Source organism: Fundulus heteroclitus, chromosome 24 (assembly GCF_011125445.2).
Source record: "Fundulus heteroclitus isolate FHET01 chromosome 24, MU-UCD_Fhet_4.1, whole genome shotgun sequence".
NCBI classification, from domain to species: domain Eukaryota; kingdom Metazoa; phylum Chordata; class Actinopteri; order Cyprinodontiformes; family Fundulidae; genus Fundulus; species Fundulus heteroclitus.
Genome location: NC_046384.1, coordinates 13,386,378 through 13,404,754, shown reverse-complemented (window position 1 = coordinate 13,404,754; position 18,377 = coordinate 13,386,378). Strand labels below are relative to the sequence as shown.

The 18,377-nt window shown below is 40.3% G+C and overlaps 1 protein-coding gene across 1 annotated transcript in view; it reads right to left on the bottom strand.

The window, feature by feature from the left end:
• LOC105921525 (interleukin-1 receptor accessory protein-like 1) overlaps positions 1–9,614 on the bottom strand; it is a 203,190-nt gene extending 193,576 nt beyond the window's left edge. Inside the window, exons 1-3 of the mRNA XM_036128528.1 lie at positions 9,549–9,614; positions 8,408–8,665; positions 1,121–1,274 (exon numbers count right to left, since the gene is read on the bottom strand). Of these exons, the coding sequence (XP_035984421.1) occupies positions 1,121–1,274; positions 8,408–8,665; positions 9,549–9,614 (478 nt within the window). The remainder of the gene's footprint in view (positions 1–1,120; positions 1,275–8,407; positions 8,666–9,548) is intronic.
• Positions 9,615–18,377: the final 8,763 nt, after the last annotated feature.

Here is an 18,377-nt window from a genome sequence, read left to right as displayed (position 1 = left end):
GACCAAATTCTAATTTTTTTCCTGTTTTTATATACTGTTCAGTCTGGAGCTGCTGCTACATGTGCAAACAGCAAGAAGTGCCTGCTGCTTATGTTTTATTTTGATACCGTGATTGGTTAAAACCAACTTTTGATAGTTGGGCACTATTTGTAGCCTCGCCCAATCAGCTCAGAGAGTTCTGCTGAATGTCCCTCCTTTCCACAAACAGATTTGATGGGAGCAGTCCCAGATTTATAATGTGTAGAACACAGAGTGCTACACATTATCAATCTGGCTGACCAGGTTACTTGACCACAATCCCAGCTTTTAAATGAGGTAAGAAGATAGATTACAGTTTTTAAAGTCACATTAGTAGAAAAAGTGAGTTTTGCAACACATTCATGTCTTTCAGGTATTTTGTACAATTAATTGTTCTTGCTTCAGTTTGTTTGATGACGAGCTCAGTCCTGCTATTGCTGAGAATATTGGATTGTTATCAAACTTTCCGATGAGAATGAAACTTAACTTTGATTTTAATTATTTAATTAATCACATTAATAAACAAGAGGAAACAAAAGCCCCAAAAGACTTTACTGAGTCAGAAAATAAAAGATTAGAAAAAATAAATACATTATGGTTTAAAGAAAAAAAAAACTCCCCTGAAAAGTACATTACAGTCACGGAAAGAGACGCATGTAATGAAGCCATCCAAAATGCTTTGCATCAACCTTGGTTGTGACGGAGTCTGCGACAAGCAATCTGTCACCTGCTCCCGATTCAGACTTAAATATTTCAGCAGCCTTCAGGAAAAGTGCTGAAGTGGCTCAGAGTGGATTCTACTGCTGAGCAATTAAAAAAGCTGAGAAGTCAAAGAGGCTGCGATGTTAACTAAATGCACTAAAGGGCCAAACAATGCAACGATCAGGTTAAAAAGTGAACAGTAAACAGATTTTTGACCGACTAAAGAAACAAAATGAAGAATAAAAGCAAGAATAAAACTACTTTTGCAGTCAGTGTGCAATTACCGCTTCAGACGAGTTTTTTAATGCCTTTGTTAAATACCCCAGGAAAAAAACTTTTAAAATCACATATGTTAAGCTCTGTTTACTGCAGGTATAGCTCAAAGGGAATCTTCTCTTACCTGTGACTGATAACTCTGTGGTCCTCCTCACTACAAAGTTCCCAAAAGGTAGTTCACACGTGTAATTCCCAATGTCATCTTCCCTCACTTCCTTGATGGACAGAACGTCCTTTCGTCTCTCTATGGTTTGTCTCCACTGCGTCGGCTTGCATTCCTTTTGTTAACACAGACGACACAAATCACAGGAGAAAACATGTTAGTGTGAGCCATATGCTGCATGTCTGAGGCTTTAGTTAGACCAGTCTATTATCTATCATGTATTTGTTTCATTTAAGCCTAAAAGCAGGGTTTTACGACTTCAAAGGCATTGTCATCATTTTAAATTATTAGATAGTGCATGTATTTTAGATAGACACCAACAGTTTATCTGCAAAATGCTAAGTGGTCAAAGCAAAGTTGTTCTATGAATCATTCTCTTAGTGAATGATCCATTCTCAATACGATACGAGCCGACAGCTGTTTACTTCCTGTATTGTGCCACCGTCACAGTTCGTTTCAAATTAAAAAGCGACAGAAGACGAATGCATCCTGAGATTCAAGCGCCGGTGTCGTATTTCTGTAAAGATGAAGCGCGACACCGTCTGCGCCGCAGTGTGTTTCTGTACATGCGACACAAAAATAACTATCTGCCTCTGTCAGATCACATGTGACTCATCATTATCCTCTAATTTTGTTGGGTATGTTTGGTTTCAGAAACAGATCGTCTGTGAAATTCGCCCTACTTGTGTTGTGTGCTGTTTGATAAATGGAGTGCTAAGAGAATTTAAGCAGCGCAGTGAGGTTGGGCTTACGTTATCCGTTTGATTGTTAGTTTAATGCCAAGGCAGTAAAAAGCTAGTTTGAAAAAAAATGGGCTAATTATAGGAACTGCAGATGTCAGAACATTTCTGAAAATGTAGAACGATTCTGAAGAATATTAAGTTGCAAAGACAGGTAACAAGGTTTTGACGATTAACCAGTTTAAATATTGTGTTGGAGAAAAACACCTAAAACATGACTAAAGTTAGCTGTGCAAAATAGTCTTAGTTATTAGAGGTGAAATGTTCTTAAATGTTAGGTTGTGGGACAACAATATAGGTTTTAGGGAGGATGCAAACATGGAGGGCCAGATAATCAAATTTATTGTTCATTTTTGATTTTGGCCCCAAACAGTCACAAAAATAAAGTAGTCATGAAAAATCATTATTATTATTTTTGGCATTTGTATAGATATTTGAAAGAATTCTCTCATACTGCAATGCCTCCTATTTGATGTGCAAATTCCTCCTCTTTTGAAGGCTAAAAGAACCAACATTTTACTTGAGAAAATTCTCAGTTAACAGGTTCATCGTAACAGCATACAGGGTTAAATCGGAGGCAACCGGACTTTTGTTCAGTTCTTTCTGAAAACGTTTGGACACCTATCCAGGAGTCTTTGTCAGTTCTGGTGGCTTGCACTTGAGCAACTAGCTGTTGGTGCGCTGCTGTTTTTAAGGACATAGAGGCCGTACACAACGCCGCTCAGCTGTGGTTTGGGTGTTCTGTCTTTGGGATGAACTAGATTTTGTTAGGTTTGAAATTTACTGGTATGTTGTGTTTGGAGACAATTCTATTGAGTTTCTCAGAAACTTCAGACACACGTGGCATGATGATGTTTTTGCATCTCTCTGTTCTATCTGTGCTGTTTTCTTTCCGCCAGCTTTGTTGGCTGATTTGACAAAGACCCATTTTGGGTAACCACAAGCTTGCAGCGATTTCCTGACGTGCTCGTGTTCTTTTTGTTTTTCCTCTGAGGCAGAGGGAATGTGTTCAGCCCAGTAACTCAGAGTTCTGATAACAGAGAGATTGTGTTCCAGTGGGTGACGTGAATCAAAATGCAAATATTAGTGTGTGTGTGTGTGTGTGTGAACTTCTGGTAAACTTCAATTTTGACACTGCCATCTTCCTCAATGTGTACCGCACAATCCAGGAAAGGCATATAACATTTTCCTGAAAGATTATCATATCCTGTTGGTGTAGTATTTGTTATTTTTGTCTTTTAAGCTTTGTTTTTGCTCAATTGGTAAATAAATATAGCCTTTGCTGTGTATATTTACCATTACAACATCATGGGACCAGGGTAACGTTATTGCACGTGAATGATGCTGTGTCCTTGTTTGCGTTTGGAAGGAGGCTCAGGGGAGGACTCACTTGAAATAAGAGTAGGTCGGGTTGGTCTTTCACCAGACCGAGCTGTTGGTTTTCCGCAAGGCGTTACAGCATGCTCGGTTTGGTTGGGACATATTTAGTAGCTGCATCGATGGCAACCATCTGGCTTTCTAATAGTTGTGCGGTACTACCAGTAGATGGCGCCATGCCTGTTTATGCCAGCTCATCGCGCCCGTTGCTGGGTTCTATTTAGGCTGAAAAACGAAAACACTATGTGGACGGATGCTTGGAGTATATAGCGTAATTTTATCATAATCAACTGGATATTACTCTTTTTGGTATAGGCATATAACGTGGCTATATACAGGACTGTCTCAGAAAATTAGAATATTGTGATAAAGTTCTTTATTTTCTGTAATGCAATTAAAAAACATGAAATGTCACACATTCTGGATTCATTACAAATCAACTGAAATACCGCAAGCCTTTTATTGTTTTAATATCGCTGATTATGGCGTACAGCTGAAGAAAACACAAAAATCCTATCTCAAAAGATTAGAATATTGCCTCAGACCAAGTAAAAAAAAAATATATAACAGCAAAACAAAATCAAACATTTGAAAATGTCCATTAATGCACTCAGTACTTGGTTGGGAATCCTTTTGCACAGATTACTGCATCAATGCGGCGTGGCATGGAGCCAATCAGCCTGTGGCATTGCTGAGGTGTTATGGATGCCCAGGATGCTTCAATAGCGGCCTTTAGCTCATTTGCATTGTTGGCTCTGGTGTCTTTCAGCTTCTTCTTCACAATACCCCACAAATTCTCCATGGGGTTCAGGTCAGGGGAATTGGCAGGCCAATCAAGGACAGTAATGCCATGGTCAGTACACCAGTTACTGTGAGAATCTTATGTCGTCTCTTAACCACTACCATACTTGTGATTTAGTTTACTGAACCAAGCTGAGTGTTTTTCAAGGCTCAGGAAACCCTGCAGTGTTTCGAGTTAATTAGACGATTCAAGTGATTAGTTGAATAGCCTACTAGTATACTTTTTCACGATATTCTAATATTTTGAGATAGGATATTTGGGTTTCTTAAGCTGTATGCCATAATCAGCGATATTAAAACAATAAAAGGCTTGCGATATTTCAGTTGATTTGTAATGAATCTAGAATGTATGACATTTCATGTTTTTTAATTGCATTACAGAAAATAAAGAACTTTATTACAATATTCTAATTTTCTGAGACAGTCCTGTACCTTTAAACTACAGAGACAAGAGTTGTTCAGTTTTCCTTCTAAGGCAATTGAGCTTAATAGTCGAGTCGTAGGTACTGCACTGCCCAATTTGATTAACCTTTGATAAATTGAACTGTGTTGACTACTGAAGCTATGACATTGACCAAAGTAGTCTACAGCAAAAGAGATATTGCACTACTTTGTGTGCTTAATTTACGAAAACAAAAATCAGAGATTGGAGATTGGCTACCAAACTTTAATCAGGGCATCTCTAAATAACACATATTTTTCACCTGACATTCACATCCAGTGGTACTGCTGTCTCTCCGGGGCCCAGTATGAAACCTGCCTCCCCGCGTCAGGGAACAGATCATCCTCCGGGACATGTACTACCGATGTCTTCAGGAATTCCTCATTGCTCAATAGAAATATAACAATTGTACTGTCTAACTATGTAACACAAACATTTTTGTGCTTAAACAAATGAATGAGGAGTGCCCTCAATGCAACGCAAATTGACAGAAAAGTTCAGATTGTTGAACCATAAGAGGGTAAGGTTGTTTATTAACATGTAAACTCTGGTTTGGTCAAACTTAACTTAGCCTGGTTTGCTTGAACAGGTGAATGTGGATCTGTGTTAAAGAGCTTTGATTTGGTATGGAGAAAATATAAGCATATAGCTTTAGCCCATTTACATTATATAGAAGCCATATAATGATATTCCCTATGATTCATAGGGATATTGTTGACCAGCCTTATGTTTATATTTTAAATCATTCTTAGTTAGTCAATACATTTTTGTGCTGTTTAAAAATGAGTGGGAGACCATTTCCCTAAGCTACGGTTTCCTCAGCTAACTGCTGGAAAGATGGGAATGATAAGCACTCAGGCCACCAGTAACCAGGTGTTTAGCAAACAATAAAAAAACAGCCCTAAATTGCGATGTGATTTAATTACTCTCCCTCTCTTTCACGGCTCTTGCTACCACGTAGGTAGTGAGAGGAAGGTAGGTGCAGGCTTTCAGGATCAGCTCAGAGCTTGGAGATTTGGGGCCACCTGAGGCAAAGAAAACTGGAGCATGGTGGGTCCGCCTCTGAATTTAATCAGCCACCAGCAAAGTGAGAGCCAATAACTGGAGGGTGTGGAGCCCACAGTCATTGTCTGCTATTTTAATTTAATTTCTGCAGGAGAGCAAAGCGATTTGGCCATCGTCTCCTGCAGACTAACATTTGATGAATTGGTCTGCGAGGTGCACCTAACAGCTCTGTCAAAGAGGCCTGTTGGACAGAGAGGTTCTGCCTGGGTCAGCTGCACTCTGTGGGCTCACAACTCCTTATTAGGAGGAGGATTAGGTGCAGATACAGGGGGCCAGATAAATGGGTATATAGAGCAAATGAATACCCTATGTCTGTATGTGAATAATTTTGAGTTTTAGAAGCTAAATGTGATATAAGGTGAGGTGACTTTATTAGTACCCTTATGTAGGGTTCTCTTGAAGACAGGAAAGACAAGCATCCTTTTAAATGTTTAGGTAAAATCATACACATACATAAAAAGACAAAACACTAACATACTAATGTTTAAGATTAATTAGATGAGCAGTACTGGTAGGAAATTTCTTCTACATGGGCAAGACCATGGACACATTTTTAGCTTTTTTTTTTCAGATTATTCAAAGCGTTATTTTTCCAAGTGAGAAACTAAGGACTGGACGCCAAGTTTGAATTGACATAAGTTTTTATTAATTTAAATTATACATACCGGTTCAAAGTTATACCTTTGAGAGCTGCACAGAAACCCGCATTCTCATTGTAGCATCAACTTATTGCAAATTTTTACCTGCCTATTTGACATCTCTGATTGGTAGATTTAGTTTAAATTGGTAGTTCTTTTTTTTTGGGACATGCATGGCTTTTGAGCATAGTTGAAGTATTTTGTCAGTGGACTAGCAGAGGGTTAATGTTAGCCAGCTATTTCCAGTCCAAAGGCATTTTTTTAAGTGTGTTTTGGATCGTTCATTGAAAAACACCAAAGGATCCAAGTTTCAACCATCTTAACCAGACTGATACCCTCAAAAAAACAAAGTGGTCGCTTAGGCCCATTCCAGGACCCACCAAGGCCCAAACCTGCTATGAAACTCTTGGAAAATTAGTTTCATTGTCCCCAGAGCAGAGAGCCTTTCAAGCTCAACTTAAATTTACAGACAAATAGCTTGCTCATGTGGGAAGCTGGAGAAAAGCTTCATGGTACAAGACAAGAAGCACGTTGGTGGTGACGGTATCATTGTGTGGGGCTGTTTCCCTGCCAGTGGAACTAGAGCTTCACTCACAGAGGACAGAGTAACTAAACAGGAGGACTACCTCTAAATTCTTCAACAGGTTGCTGGTTAAAAGTCTGATGTCACGTCAGGGGCCTCAGCCATCTTGGACGTTTAAGGACTATGCTTGTAGTCCAGGTTCAATTTAAATTTAAAGCTCTTCCATCACTGAGTAGAATACTGGTCCGTATGCAGTCAGAATTAGGTCATAAAAACATGTCGCTTATCAGTAACTCGTCTGTTTTTCTGCAACTCTCAAATATTACTGCGGTCGTTTGTATACTTTATAACCTGTAAGAATAATTTTGCATCTGTGTGGATTTGAATCCCACCAGAAACTAAAAAATAAATACATGTTCTTATTTATTGATAATCATTGCTGCTTTTCAAAAATTGATGTACAAGAATAAAAGGTTAAAATGGTCATTAAAGCTACATAGCCACATTTTATGCTTATAAAAAAAAGACCAAAAACCATTTGATCATGATAAAATAAGCTTATATACACCAAGCGTCCATCCTGTTAATGTTTAGATAGTCCTTTTTGAGGATAAAAACAGCCCAGCATGGCTTGATGACCAGATCTAAACAGATGTGGCGCCATCTACCGGCAGTATTGCAGAACTATCATAATGCCGGTTTGCTTAATTAATAAAACAGTATTAAATAATGCTGGATCAAGCCTGACCCTCTGCAATGCCTTGCAGTAAAGTGGCAGCTTGGCATGATCGAAGACCAGCGATCTACAGCAACTTTAAGAGCCTCATATCAGAACGTTTACTCATGTCAATCAACTCTGCAGTCACATCTGAGCCTCAGCAGGTTTAGCGTCTGCATCAGTAAACACCAACGTTCATACTGTATTCCCAGCGACATTCCAGTCTTTTCCCTCTTGGAGTGATACATTTTTTGTGTGTTTTTTTTCCTTCACTGAATCTTTGACCATTCGACATTGTTACGCTGGGAGACGCCAATAGCCGTTAGCTTCTGCCTTGTTTTATCCCCTGCAGCGTATGTGCAGTGTTGTACTTCCTCTGTTATAAAATAAACACGAAAGGCTTTATTTACTAGCAAATTGAGCAAAAACAACGTGCAAAACACCAAAATAACAACTAGTACGGCAGCAGAACGTGATAATCTTTCATAAAAACTTTCTATGCAACCAGAGTTGCAGCTGATGTATAAATGAAAAAAGTCAAATATCGTGGCTATGCACCTTTAATAACGGAATTGATAGGATATTACTGCCTATAATGATTGTGGATTGAGGAGTGGTGTTCTAGATGTTAGAGAAGGGCGCTTGCATCCTGGGAAGGCTGCAAGTTCCCCGGTTCCACTCCCACAGACTGCCACTCTGGGTCCCTGAGCAAGACCCCTAGCCCCAGAATGCTCCCCAGGTGCCGCCCAGTGGCAGCCTACTGCTCCCTAAGGGACGGTTTAAATGCAGAGGACACATTTCATTAGAATAAATAAAAAGTTGCAAAGACAAATAAAATGATGTGAATTTTGGACCAGAAGTGCAGACATGGCAAATACTGTTGTCTTTACTCAACATAAATGGCAGAATATTTTTAAAAATCCTTTGAAATAAATCTCTTTTACCTTATACCAAATTATTTTAGGTTCCACCCCAGGCTGGATAAAGTCCTCAACGTCCGGGCAGGTGATGTCTTTACTTTTGCTTAGCTCTGCCTTCTCGAAGAATCTCATTTTGGAGTTGTAGCAAAGGTCGGTGTCATTTTCTGCCACCATGAGAGACATGGACACCTTCATGCAGTATGTGGAGTTCCTAGAATGACAGAGTGATAAAAACCGGTTAGAGGGAGGGTAAAAAAGGATTATTCTGAAGCCTTGAAAGGCCTGCAAAGCAGAGCTTACCGTATTTCATCTTTGGTCAAATCTAAAAGTGCTGCAAGGTTTGCGTCAATTCAGAGCGGTGAGTCATTAAAAAAAAAAAACTTCCTATATAAATATTTTTTATACAACTGGGGTCTGTTTTTAATGGAAAAATTTCCTTCACACAACAAATAATTAGAACCTAAGCAACTACAGATTGATTTAATATTTTAGTGAGCTACACACATGTTTGGATTGCAACTATTAACTCTTAAAGTACATTTGTTTGTAGGTACGGGGCAGAATGGTTAGCAAAGTGACAGCTCTTGAACTGAACAAGCATTCTGTTTTCATGCATTAGCCCCCCCCCCCCCCCCCCCCCCCCGTAGAGCCAGCTACAGTAGCAGAAAATGACCTACTGCAGTTGATGTACTGTAACTGCTCAGGTCATATACATAAAGACAAGAATTTACAAGGCAAGTCAGACGTGGCGTAAAATGGGAGATTGCTTGTAACGTCTGGAGTCTTCGCGCTCAGTCTGTGTCCAAAGATAATAACCGGTATTCCTCCTCTGTGGAAAAAATATATATATTTGATATCTGATGGGATTGATGGTTCACGTCAAATATAAGTACAAAACTATTGGGATGTGGTGGTAAACTGAACAACGGGGCTTCAGAGACAAATAAGCTGCAAGATAAAATGTTTGTTATTGAGAAGAAAATTTCCTCTTTTCACTCCAACATGTGTCTGGTGCAGAAACAAATTCTGCAGGGATGCTTTACAGGGATGCTTCTAGATTTTGCTGAAGGAGGCGTTTTCTAACACGTCTCTAAAAGACCCACGAAAGTTTTCCATTGGATATATGTCAAGCAGTGTGTTTGGAAAGGTCAAAGTCTGGACTTACTTTCCTCACTGTGATTGTGTGCCTGTGCAGGCGATAGTTGTGGATAATTCTGTCCCAGGCATACATCTGGGGACTGGAAGGGAGTCCATTATCCTGCCTCAGGCTTTAGAAAGCATCATCAGTTGAGCCCACACTTTGTAATTAGTTAAAATGTGTTTTATCCATAACATTGTCAGAGCTCATGGAGATTTCTGATTAAGAAGTCAGTCAGTCTTCTCGACTATAAAGTAACATTCTCTTAACCCAGAAAGATGTGGGAGATCAGTCTTTGCCAGTCTTCATGCATCTTGTTGTCATCTCATAAGTGATGGTAGGATGGAACAGGAGATTTATGGATTGGGCTTAATCTGCAGTAAAATGGAAGTCCCTTTTGTCTGCAGCAGTGAAGAAAAAAAGTCAAATAGCAAAGCTCACTTTTTACTGGTCCTTCTATGCGGCACCCTCCCCTGTGATCATGGGATATGGTTCACAATGGAAAGTTCAACATCCTGAACATAAGGAGAGTAAATGACTTCGGCTCAACCTTTGGAATAACGAGGAGCATCTTGTGATCCTCCTGGTGGGGAATGTTGCCAGTAGAAGGAATGTTTGGGACACTTGATCTCTGGTCGGTCAGACAAAAAATATCTTCTCACTGGAGGCCCACATCTAACATGCCTGTATCAATTCACTGCTGTAGGTAATAAATTGAAATTATTTATCTTTAATTTAACATAAAGAGACTTTTCATGTCTTTAAGGTCTAACAATTATCTTTTTAAAAATATTAGCATGCATTCATAATTAACTACGCTATCCAATTTATAAGTGTGTCCAACAGTGTTTTTATTTAAAAGAACCAAATGAATTTTTGAGATCATGCTAGCTTAACAGCAAGGAAATAAGATGTTGCAGGGAAGAAAGGTTTATTTTTTTGTGAAACTACTTGACTTGGTTTAATACAGCGTTCAATTGATATTAAGGGTTCGTTTGTGTGACTTAAATGTGACTTGAGACCTGGTCTCATTGATCTGCTTTTATTTTTTATGTTTACAGATCAACTTTAAATGACTTCCATCTGTGCAGAAGCTGATTGAATTTTAATGTTTTTCCTGTCAATTACTGAACACTCAGATACACGATAAAGCCAGAAGTAGAATAATAGCCAAAATAAAATGATCCCAAAGAAAGAAAGGCTCTGGTCTAGATGGCTTGGTTTGTAACAATGAATATGATGATCAGAAATACACAGCGTTACGTTCTGGTTTGCAAATTGTGCGTCATGATCACTTTTAAAGATTTACCGAAGCGTTTGTTGAGCATCAATTTCTATATGAATCCCAGTCTGTGTAGATACAACTATTCTATTCTCATTTCTTGTGTATACCGTTCTCTTCCTTCATCATCTGTTTATACGAGGAAGAAAAAAACTTGTTCTAAAACCCTAAATCAATCTGCCCGAGGCTTCTCGTGTGTTTATGCAGAGGTTTGTAGTAATACTGATCACCTCTCATCCAGCCCAGAACAAAGTTTGAGACTGGAGCTGCCGCTTGAGCAGTTCTTAACAGAACGTAGAAATCAATCGGCACATCGATCCACTGTAAAAGTTGTGCTATTTGAAGAAGGAGATCAGAAGCAAATGCTGTGGATGATCAATACGTTCGATGGAAGCACCTTTTCTGCACCCAAACTGGCTAATAGGGCTGTCACAGTTGACAAGTACTCGAGGCTGACTGCAGAAAATCCCCGCTGGTTTAAAGACCAAACAAATTGGCAGTATTTAGGGGAAAATCTCACTGCTAATTTTCCAACTAAAGCTGGTTACACAAATTGAGCTGAACCAACAAACAATTACAAACATGTTAAATCCTTACATAATTGTGCTGTATTAAAGGCCTTGTGGATTAGTATCGCGCATGCAGCTTCCCGCTACAGTATCAGCTTTAAAAATCCCTCGCCCCTCTGAACTGGCCGGCTCCGCTCGCTTCTCCTTACACAATAAGAGCGCCGTTTTCACGAAGCCCCCATGCAAATGTGACATGATGGGGAGATTATCCCAGACAACTTTCTACCAGATGGACACCTGTGCAAATGAGATCCCACGGGTGCGCCCTTATTCTCTGTTAAATATTCTGGGCAGCGCTGATAAACTCGCCGGCTGGGAGAGAAAGACGGCGAGAGGGGGAGAATTGTGTCATCCGCTCCGTATGAGTGATTGATGGCGTGAGCCGACACTTTGTCCTACGGTGTCTTTCCGGCGTTTCGCATCCATCACATTGCATTTCCGCGACCGAGAACTGGCCGATCTCTTCGCTATTCTCTTAGCAGCGGGAAATCGGTTCAAAGGAGGAAGAAGGAAGAGGGTCCCACACTTTAATTGTGCGCCGCACAGTCAGCGTTTTGTGAAACCCGCCGTACCGCGGTTACAGTGATAACAAGCTAGGTGACACCATGGCATTAATGGGTGAGTGTGTCACTCGGAGGTGTCAAAAGCAAAGCGAATATGCAATGCCGTGGCAATGATGGATGGCGTCCTGCACACATCATCCCGGAGAGGTGTCAGCGTGACAGCTACCGGATACAGCTGGAGGGCAGGCGGAGGGCTTGAGATGCAATACGCAGCAATTTCTGGGAAATTACGAGGACAGGGCCAGGAAGGAGTTAAGCAGCCCGTTAAAGCTCCGCGGCTTTCCGCTTCCTGCGACATATGCATGGGGTATGGCTCCAATCAAACGTCTTCTAGGTCCTCTTCTCATCTACAAAAATAACTTGACAACCTGCTGCTGGAAGATGAGACTCGAGCGAGCCTGCCCTTTAAAACGCCAACTGTTTCGTGTGGTATTAAATAATAGGCGGCGGAGTTGATTTTAAATTCTCCCGTGAATCCTTGCCACCTGTGGGGAAATTAATGAACTAACTTAATGAAGCTCTTAATTAAACTAACTCCTCCCTAATAGAAATGGAATGATGAAATAATGGGTTATTAATTATTACAGCTGACTTTCAAGTTATAATATTCCTGGAGAAGTGTCTAAGGGTGTGGAAGTCAGGGCAGAAGAGACAAAAGCTTTTCTTATAAACACTATAACCGATGGAAAACAACCCCTTTACTCTGATACCCCTAAAAACATCAAGGTGAAACAGTAGATACCTAATTAGTAAATGAAATGCATCAGTAAGTTAATCTTTGTAGAAACATTGGTGTTTATTAGAGAAAATTGGGGAAGACTGAGAAAGAAACAGCCAGACAGGTCAGAGATAAAGTTGTGGAGAAGCTTTGGTTATAAAACAAAATCCTAAGCTTTGAGCCTCTCATTGAGCTCTGTTCAATACCTCCACCTAAACTGACACACTAGGCAAAAAGATCCGTAATTTAAGAAGCAGCCAAGAGGCCCCTGGTGACTCTGAAGAAGCTGCTGAGATCCTCAGCTCAGGTGGGAAAAGCTGTTGAGAGCGTAACAATTAGTGGCGCACTCCACAAATTTGGCCTTTTAGTGCAATACGAGTGTCAGAGTGATATGAAGTGGGTGCGCTGCAGTGGGAGAGACCTCCGAGGACCACCTGAGATCTGCACTTTAGTGCGTCATCCCTGCCACCGAAAACTTTGCTCTTGTTCTTGCAGCCGCAACTAAGAGTGAACATTTTGCTGTTCTTGTGGAGTATGCATTGGCATTTTATAGAAGAGTTGTAAGAAGATCGGTAAGTCTAATCACAATTCGCTATGCAAAGGACAATAAAAATGCAAAACACGCCCTCTAGTTAGACGATATTTATATTGAACGTTTTGCCGTACGTGGAAAATGCTTTGTCCGGACAAGAACCAACAATGCACATCAACCAGAACACAACATCTCTGCTGGCAAACATGGTGGTGGCAGCATCATGGTGCGGGGATGCTCGTCTTCAGCAGTGTTAGAGAATTTGATGAGAGGATGGAAGAAGCTAAATAGAGACCAGTTCGGTGCTGCAAAAAGACTTGAGACTGGACTGGAAAGTTTCTCTCAGGACAAGAACTTTAGACCTACGGCCAAAGCCAGTTAAGGCTTATTAATGAGTGAGAATGGCCCAGTCAAAGTAAAGAAGTGAATCCTTTGCATAACAGGCCAATCTACCCAATCCGAAGACGTCAATACAGCCGCACAGTCGAGTGCCATCAGCCTGCCGACTTCGTTAACCGAGCACACTGCAAAAAGGGAACTAAAAGTAAGTGAAATTTTCTGGAAATGAGTGTATTTGTCCTTGATTTGAGGAGCTAAATAAGACTATTCGCCAATGGAATAGGATTTTTGCACTTAAAATAAGAACAGTTCATCTCCATCATCTTATTTCAAGTGCAGGATATCTAATTACCTTTTTTTAGGGGTAAAAATACTCATTTCATTGGCATATAGTGTTATTTAGCTCCTCAAATCAAGGAAAAATACACTAATTTCAAGAAATTCTTACTTACTTTTAGTTTCCTTTTTGCAGTGCCACAGTACACTGCAAAAAGGAAACAAAAAGTGAATTTTTCTCCAAAATAGTGTATTTTTCCTTGATTAGAGCAGGTATATAAGACTATTTGCCAATGGAATAAGATTTTTGCACTTAAAATAGGAACAATTCATCTCCATCATCTTATTTCAGGTGCAGGATGTCTACTTATCTTATTTTAGGGGCAAAAACTCTCATTCCATTGGCAAATAGTCTTATTTAGCTCCTCAAATTAAGGAAAAATACACTAATTTCAAGAAGTTTTTACTTACTTTGAGTTGCCTTTTTGCAGTGTAGGGAACGCGGCTCCTTAAACAGCAGACGTGGAGAGCATGCTCTGTAGAGTACGAGCATGTGACTTAAAGTGGGCACAGGTGGACACTGACCTGCTGTTAGGGGCAAAACCTGACCTCTATAACCACCCCTGGATAAAATTAGTATAGTATGCATCAAAGTAGAAGAGTGAACCATTAGTTGTGAGAGTAGCGATGAGCAGTAAACACGGGGAGAAAGATGAAGGAGAAGCTGAAAGAAAATAAATCCAATAATCCTTTTCTAAAAATGTCCATTTTAAAGTTTTCTTTTTTTTCTTTTGGCTGTAACACAAGATCCAGTAAGCTAATTGTAGAGGTCACCCAGCATGATGCCAAGTGTAAATTAAAGCGGAGGCTTGTTATGACGACGGACAAACTGTGAAGGGACTTTCCGGTTGCAGGTAAGTGTCCAGGCAATTATAGAAACCAATAGGAAGCCTCTTGTGAACTTGTTAAAGTTCTAGTAGCTAATTCTACTAGCTAAATTTATACGACGATGGTCATAATTAATGATTAAATCTCAACAGTTGAGCCAATTAAAAAAATACTTAAACACATTGAAAATAAATTATCAAGACTAATGCATTGCTTTTCACCTCTGTAGCAAGTTGATTTCTACAGCTGCACAGGATACCATGGTGCTGTATGAAACTGGAAAATACGATTTATTGACCGGTACTGTCATGTTTTGTGGTTGTGAAGGACCCAGGTGCAGAGAGTGGCAGTGGCAAAAAATAGTTTTTAATAATAAAAAAACTGAAAATGTGCCGGTTGGTCTTACACAGGGAAAATAGGTCAAAGAAGCACAGGAATGAATGGAGACGAAAAAGAAAACAACCTGAAGCGGACGAGCAGAGGTGGCATCAAAAGGATGGCTAGAAACAAACAAATAATAAAAAAAGTGTTATGGAGGCCAACCTGGAGGTCATCCAGAGGAGACTCAGAGTTCAGGAGGACATTAGGTCCAACAAAAGAACCACATAGTCCCATGCTGAAAGGGCTGAACCTAAAGGTGGAGGAGCATTAGAAGCTAACAGCTATAATGGTCAGGAGGCTGCGTAGGAATCTTGGTGGTGAAGCAGGTCTGGAGGCTGGAGGAAATGAAAGTCTAGAGGTCGATCAGGTAACTGGGAGAACTCATGGGGAACCTTGACTGGACACTGGCCAAGAGAATGGGAGAACCTTGTTGGGAGGTCGACCAGTAGACTGGAAGAACCCAGAGGTAACCTTGCTAGGATGAGGGATTGCTGCAAAGCCATGGACAATGCAGACGACTCTAATATCTGCTGCTTTTATCAATCACTTCCAGGATTTGCCAGGCTGAGGCACCGTGTCAATGTACATTTTGACAGTGCTCTTTAACTTTAAAAAGGCGTTCCTCTGAAAAAGAAAGCTCTGCGGTGTCCAACTGGTTAGATTCTTCAGTCATGCCTTGTGGTAGAGAAGGACTCAAGTGCAGAGAGAGGCTGAGGCAACAAAGATTGTTTTAATTAGTAAAAATAAGAACACTTACAGGTTGGTCTTGAAGAGGAAGAACAGGTCAAGAAGTACCAGAAATATATCAGGCATGGCTTGGGAGGTCAAACAGAATCCAGATCAGAACAGAGAAATTAATGCAAAATGAGCTAAGACGACTAGTTGAACATGTTGGCCTAAATATGTTTTAATATTCTTATTAACTTAAAAATTGGTTTTTGTGATATGTAAAAACTCATATTTACTTACTAAAAATTGTATAGCCTTTGTTATATTTTTCACCATGGAGGTTACCATTGTTTCACCTGCCCAATGTATGCTGGGTAAATGACGTGATTAGGTCCTACTGGACTGGAACCAACAGAGATATCTGACTTGTTTTTTTATTGTATTGAGTTTGACTGGTGTAAATTTAGACAATGCCACATGATGTAGCTGTTGGCTGTGATTTAAGAAAAAAAAGAAGAAGAAAACAACAGAAAAAGTGAGGGAAGTCTAAATCGCTTCCCACATAAAAAAAAACAAACAAAGAAAAGTGCAATGGGAAAAAGCCGTTGGAAGAACACAACATCCGAACACTTCTATCCGGAAGACTGTGAGCCATTTGTAAGAACCCTCGCAAGCTAAAACCTACTGCTATGCTAAAATATCTAAAATAGATACTTCTCAAATAAAGTCTATCGCTACAACTAATCGTGGATCCCTTTAACTGTGGTTTAATGATTTTCCTAGATGTGCCCAAAAGGTCATACAAGAAAACTTCCTACCTATAGTAACCCAGTTTTATAATATGTATTCATTTCAGGCTAATGGTAGCTGCAGGATAAAATACTACTGAGGTAAGGAGGTGCCAGGATGCAGTTCTGTTATGTTTTAAAACACCCTAAGTAAGAACCTTTCTCAGCAAAAAAGTGTCTGTGAGTAAAGATGGCACTGATGGCTCACATGTTCAATGGAGAACAAAAGACTGTTGCATAGTTTGGTTGCCAGGGCAGATAAAAAAAGAAAAATGTTTTAGTAGGTGCAATATAATGTCTAATTTGACAGATACCAAGACAATCATGTCCCACAAATCTGGGGAAGGGGCCTATTTAGGAACAAGGTTAAGTTTCTGGGTCTTTTTGAACATGTACAAAGACCTGGGAATTACCGTTCATTGAAGTGCTGGCTGAGCTTAATCTATTTTGCAGAGATGAATGGGCAAAGCTACTCCAAAAAACTTGTGTGTAATGTGGCTTCAAAAACGGACTGACTAGAAATACTAGCCCACACTTTTCAGATATTTACTTTTTAGCTAATGGTTAGCTAAGTAAGCATAGGGAGCCGACTTTAGCTAACTATGGTTATTTTCAATAAATTCCAATAAAATATTTTTTTTATTTGTAGTTGCAAGGGGTTGGAACACTTTTGCAAGGCTATGTTGCATAGCCTCAAGTTACAGCATGCACAACTCTCACCATGACACACTGTCAAATGCTTTGGGTCCTTGAGGTCTCGCCCCTACCACGCCTGCCTACATAGAATCACGATAACCCGGACCAAGATAGAGCTGGCCCGGTTATCCTAAATCAGTATCTCATGGCTGCTGCATTATTTATAGCCAGAGCGAAGGTCACGGTGAGCAGTGGGAACACTGGGGCTCCTACCTGTGGCGCCAGCTCATAACTCACCTGTCAGCTCTAGCTGCAAGCCCAGCATGATTAAGCACCCTGGCTCCCAAAAATCCGACTGCAAGCGAACGTGGTCCTACTTAGCCCCTGTCTAAAAGTGTGGCACTTGTCTGCCACGCTGGAACAAGAGACTCCGTCCTCAGCTACAAACCATTCGTCTCCTCTCAGCCGCTCCTCGTCTCTTCGGTAGTAGTTTGTCCCCATCCTTGTGTCAACTCGCTTTGCTAGTCTGTTGTCCCTTTTTGAACCCCTTTGTGGTTAGTTAGGCTTTGCTATGCGGTAAAAGACCCAAGCCAGCCGCTGTCTGAACACTGGTTTCCGCACATTCAGAGAGAAGATAGAGAAATAGATAACACATGTTTAACAGAATTGTGTTAATGGGATGTAGATGAGCATGTACAGAAGTCAGATTTTTATTTTATTTATTTTTTTAGGCTTCTGAAGCTCATGTCTGAGGTGGTCAACTATAAGACAGAACCGGCCTTCCACTACATTGTGGGCCTATAATGCTTTACTATAATACTTGAGAAACTAGGAAGCTCATAGCCCTCCACTCATGGCTTTCCAAAAAGACAGGCTGCCTTAACCCGACAACAATACTCAAATTGACAGCTTTTCATATCAGGACATCAAATAATCCTTACCTGGTCTTAAATTATGGCAAAAGAATTGCTGCCTTCAGAGGGATTCAAAGATTTCAAAGCTTGCAGGTGAAGCCGGCTTATTAAAATGCATTTAACTGAAAAGTAAGAGGTTTGGTCACCATATCAGAAGCAAAGGTTTCGACAGTCTGGAGCATTTCAGGGGTCTTAAAGCAATTTGTAAACTGTTGGGGGACAATCCTGATTTTCCTTTTCCTGTACGACCTGCAGAGTGAAAAAAATGACTCAGAGCTACGTCTCATATTAAACATGGAAA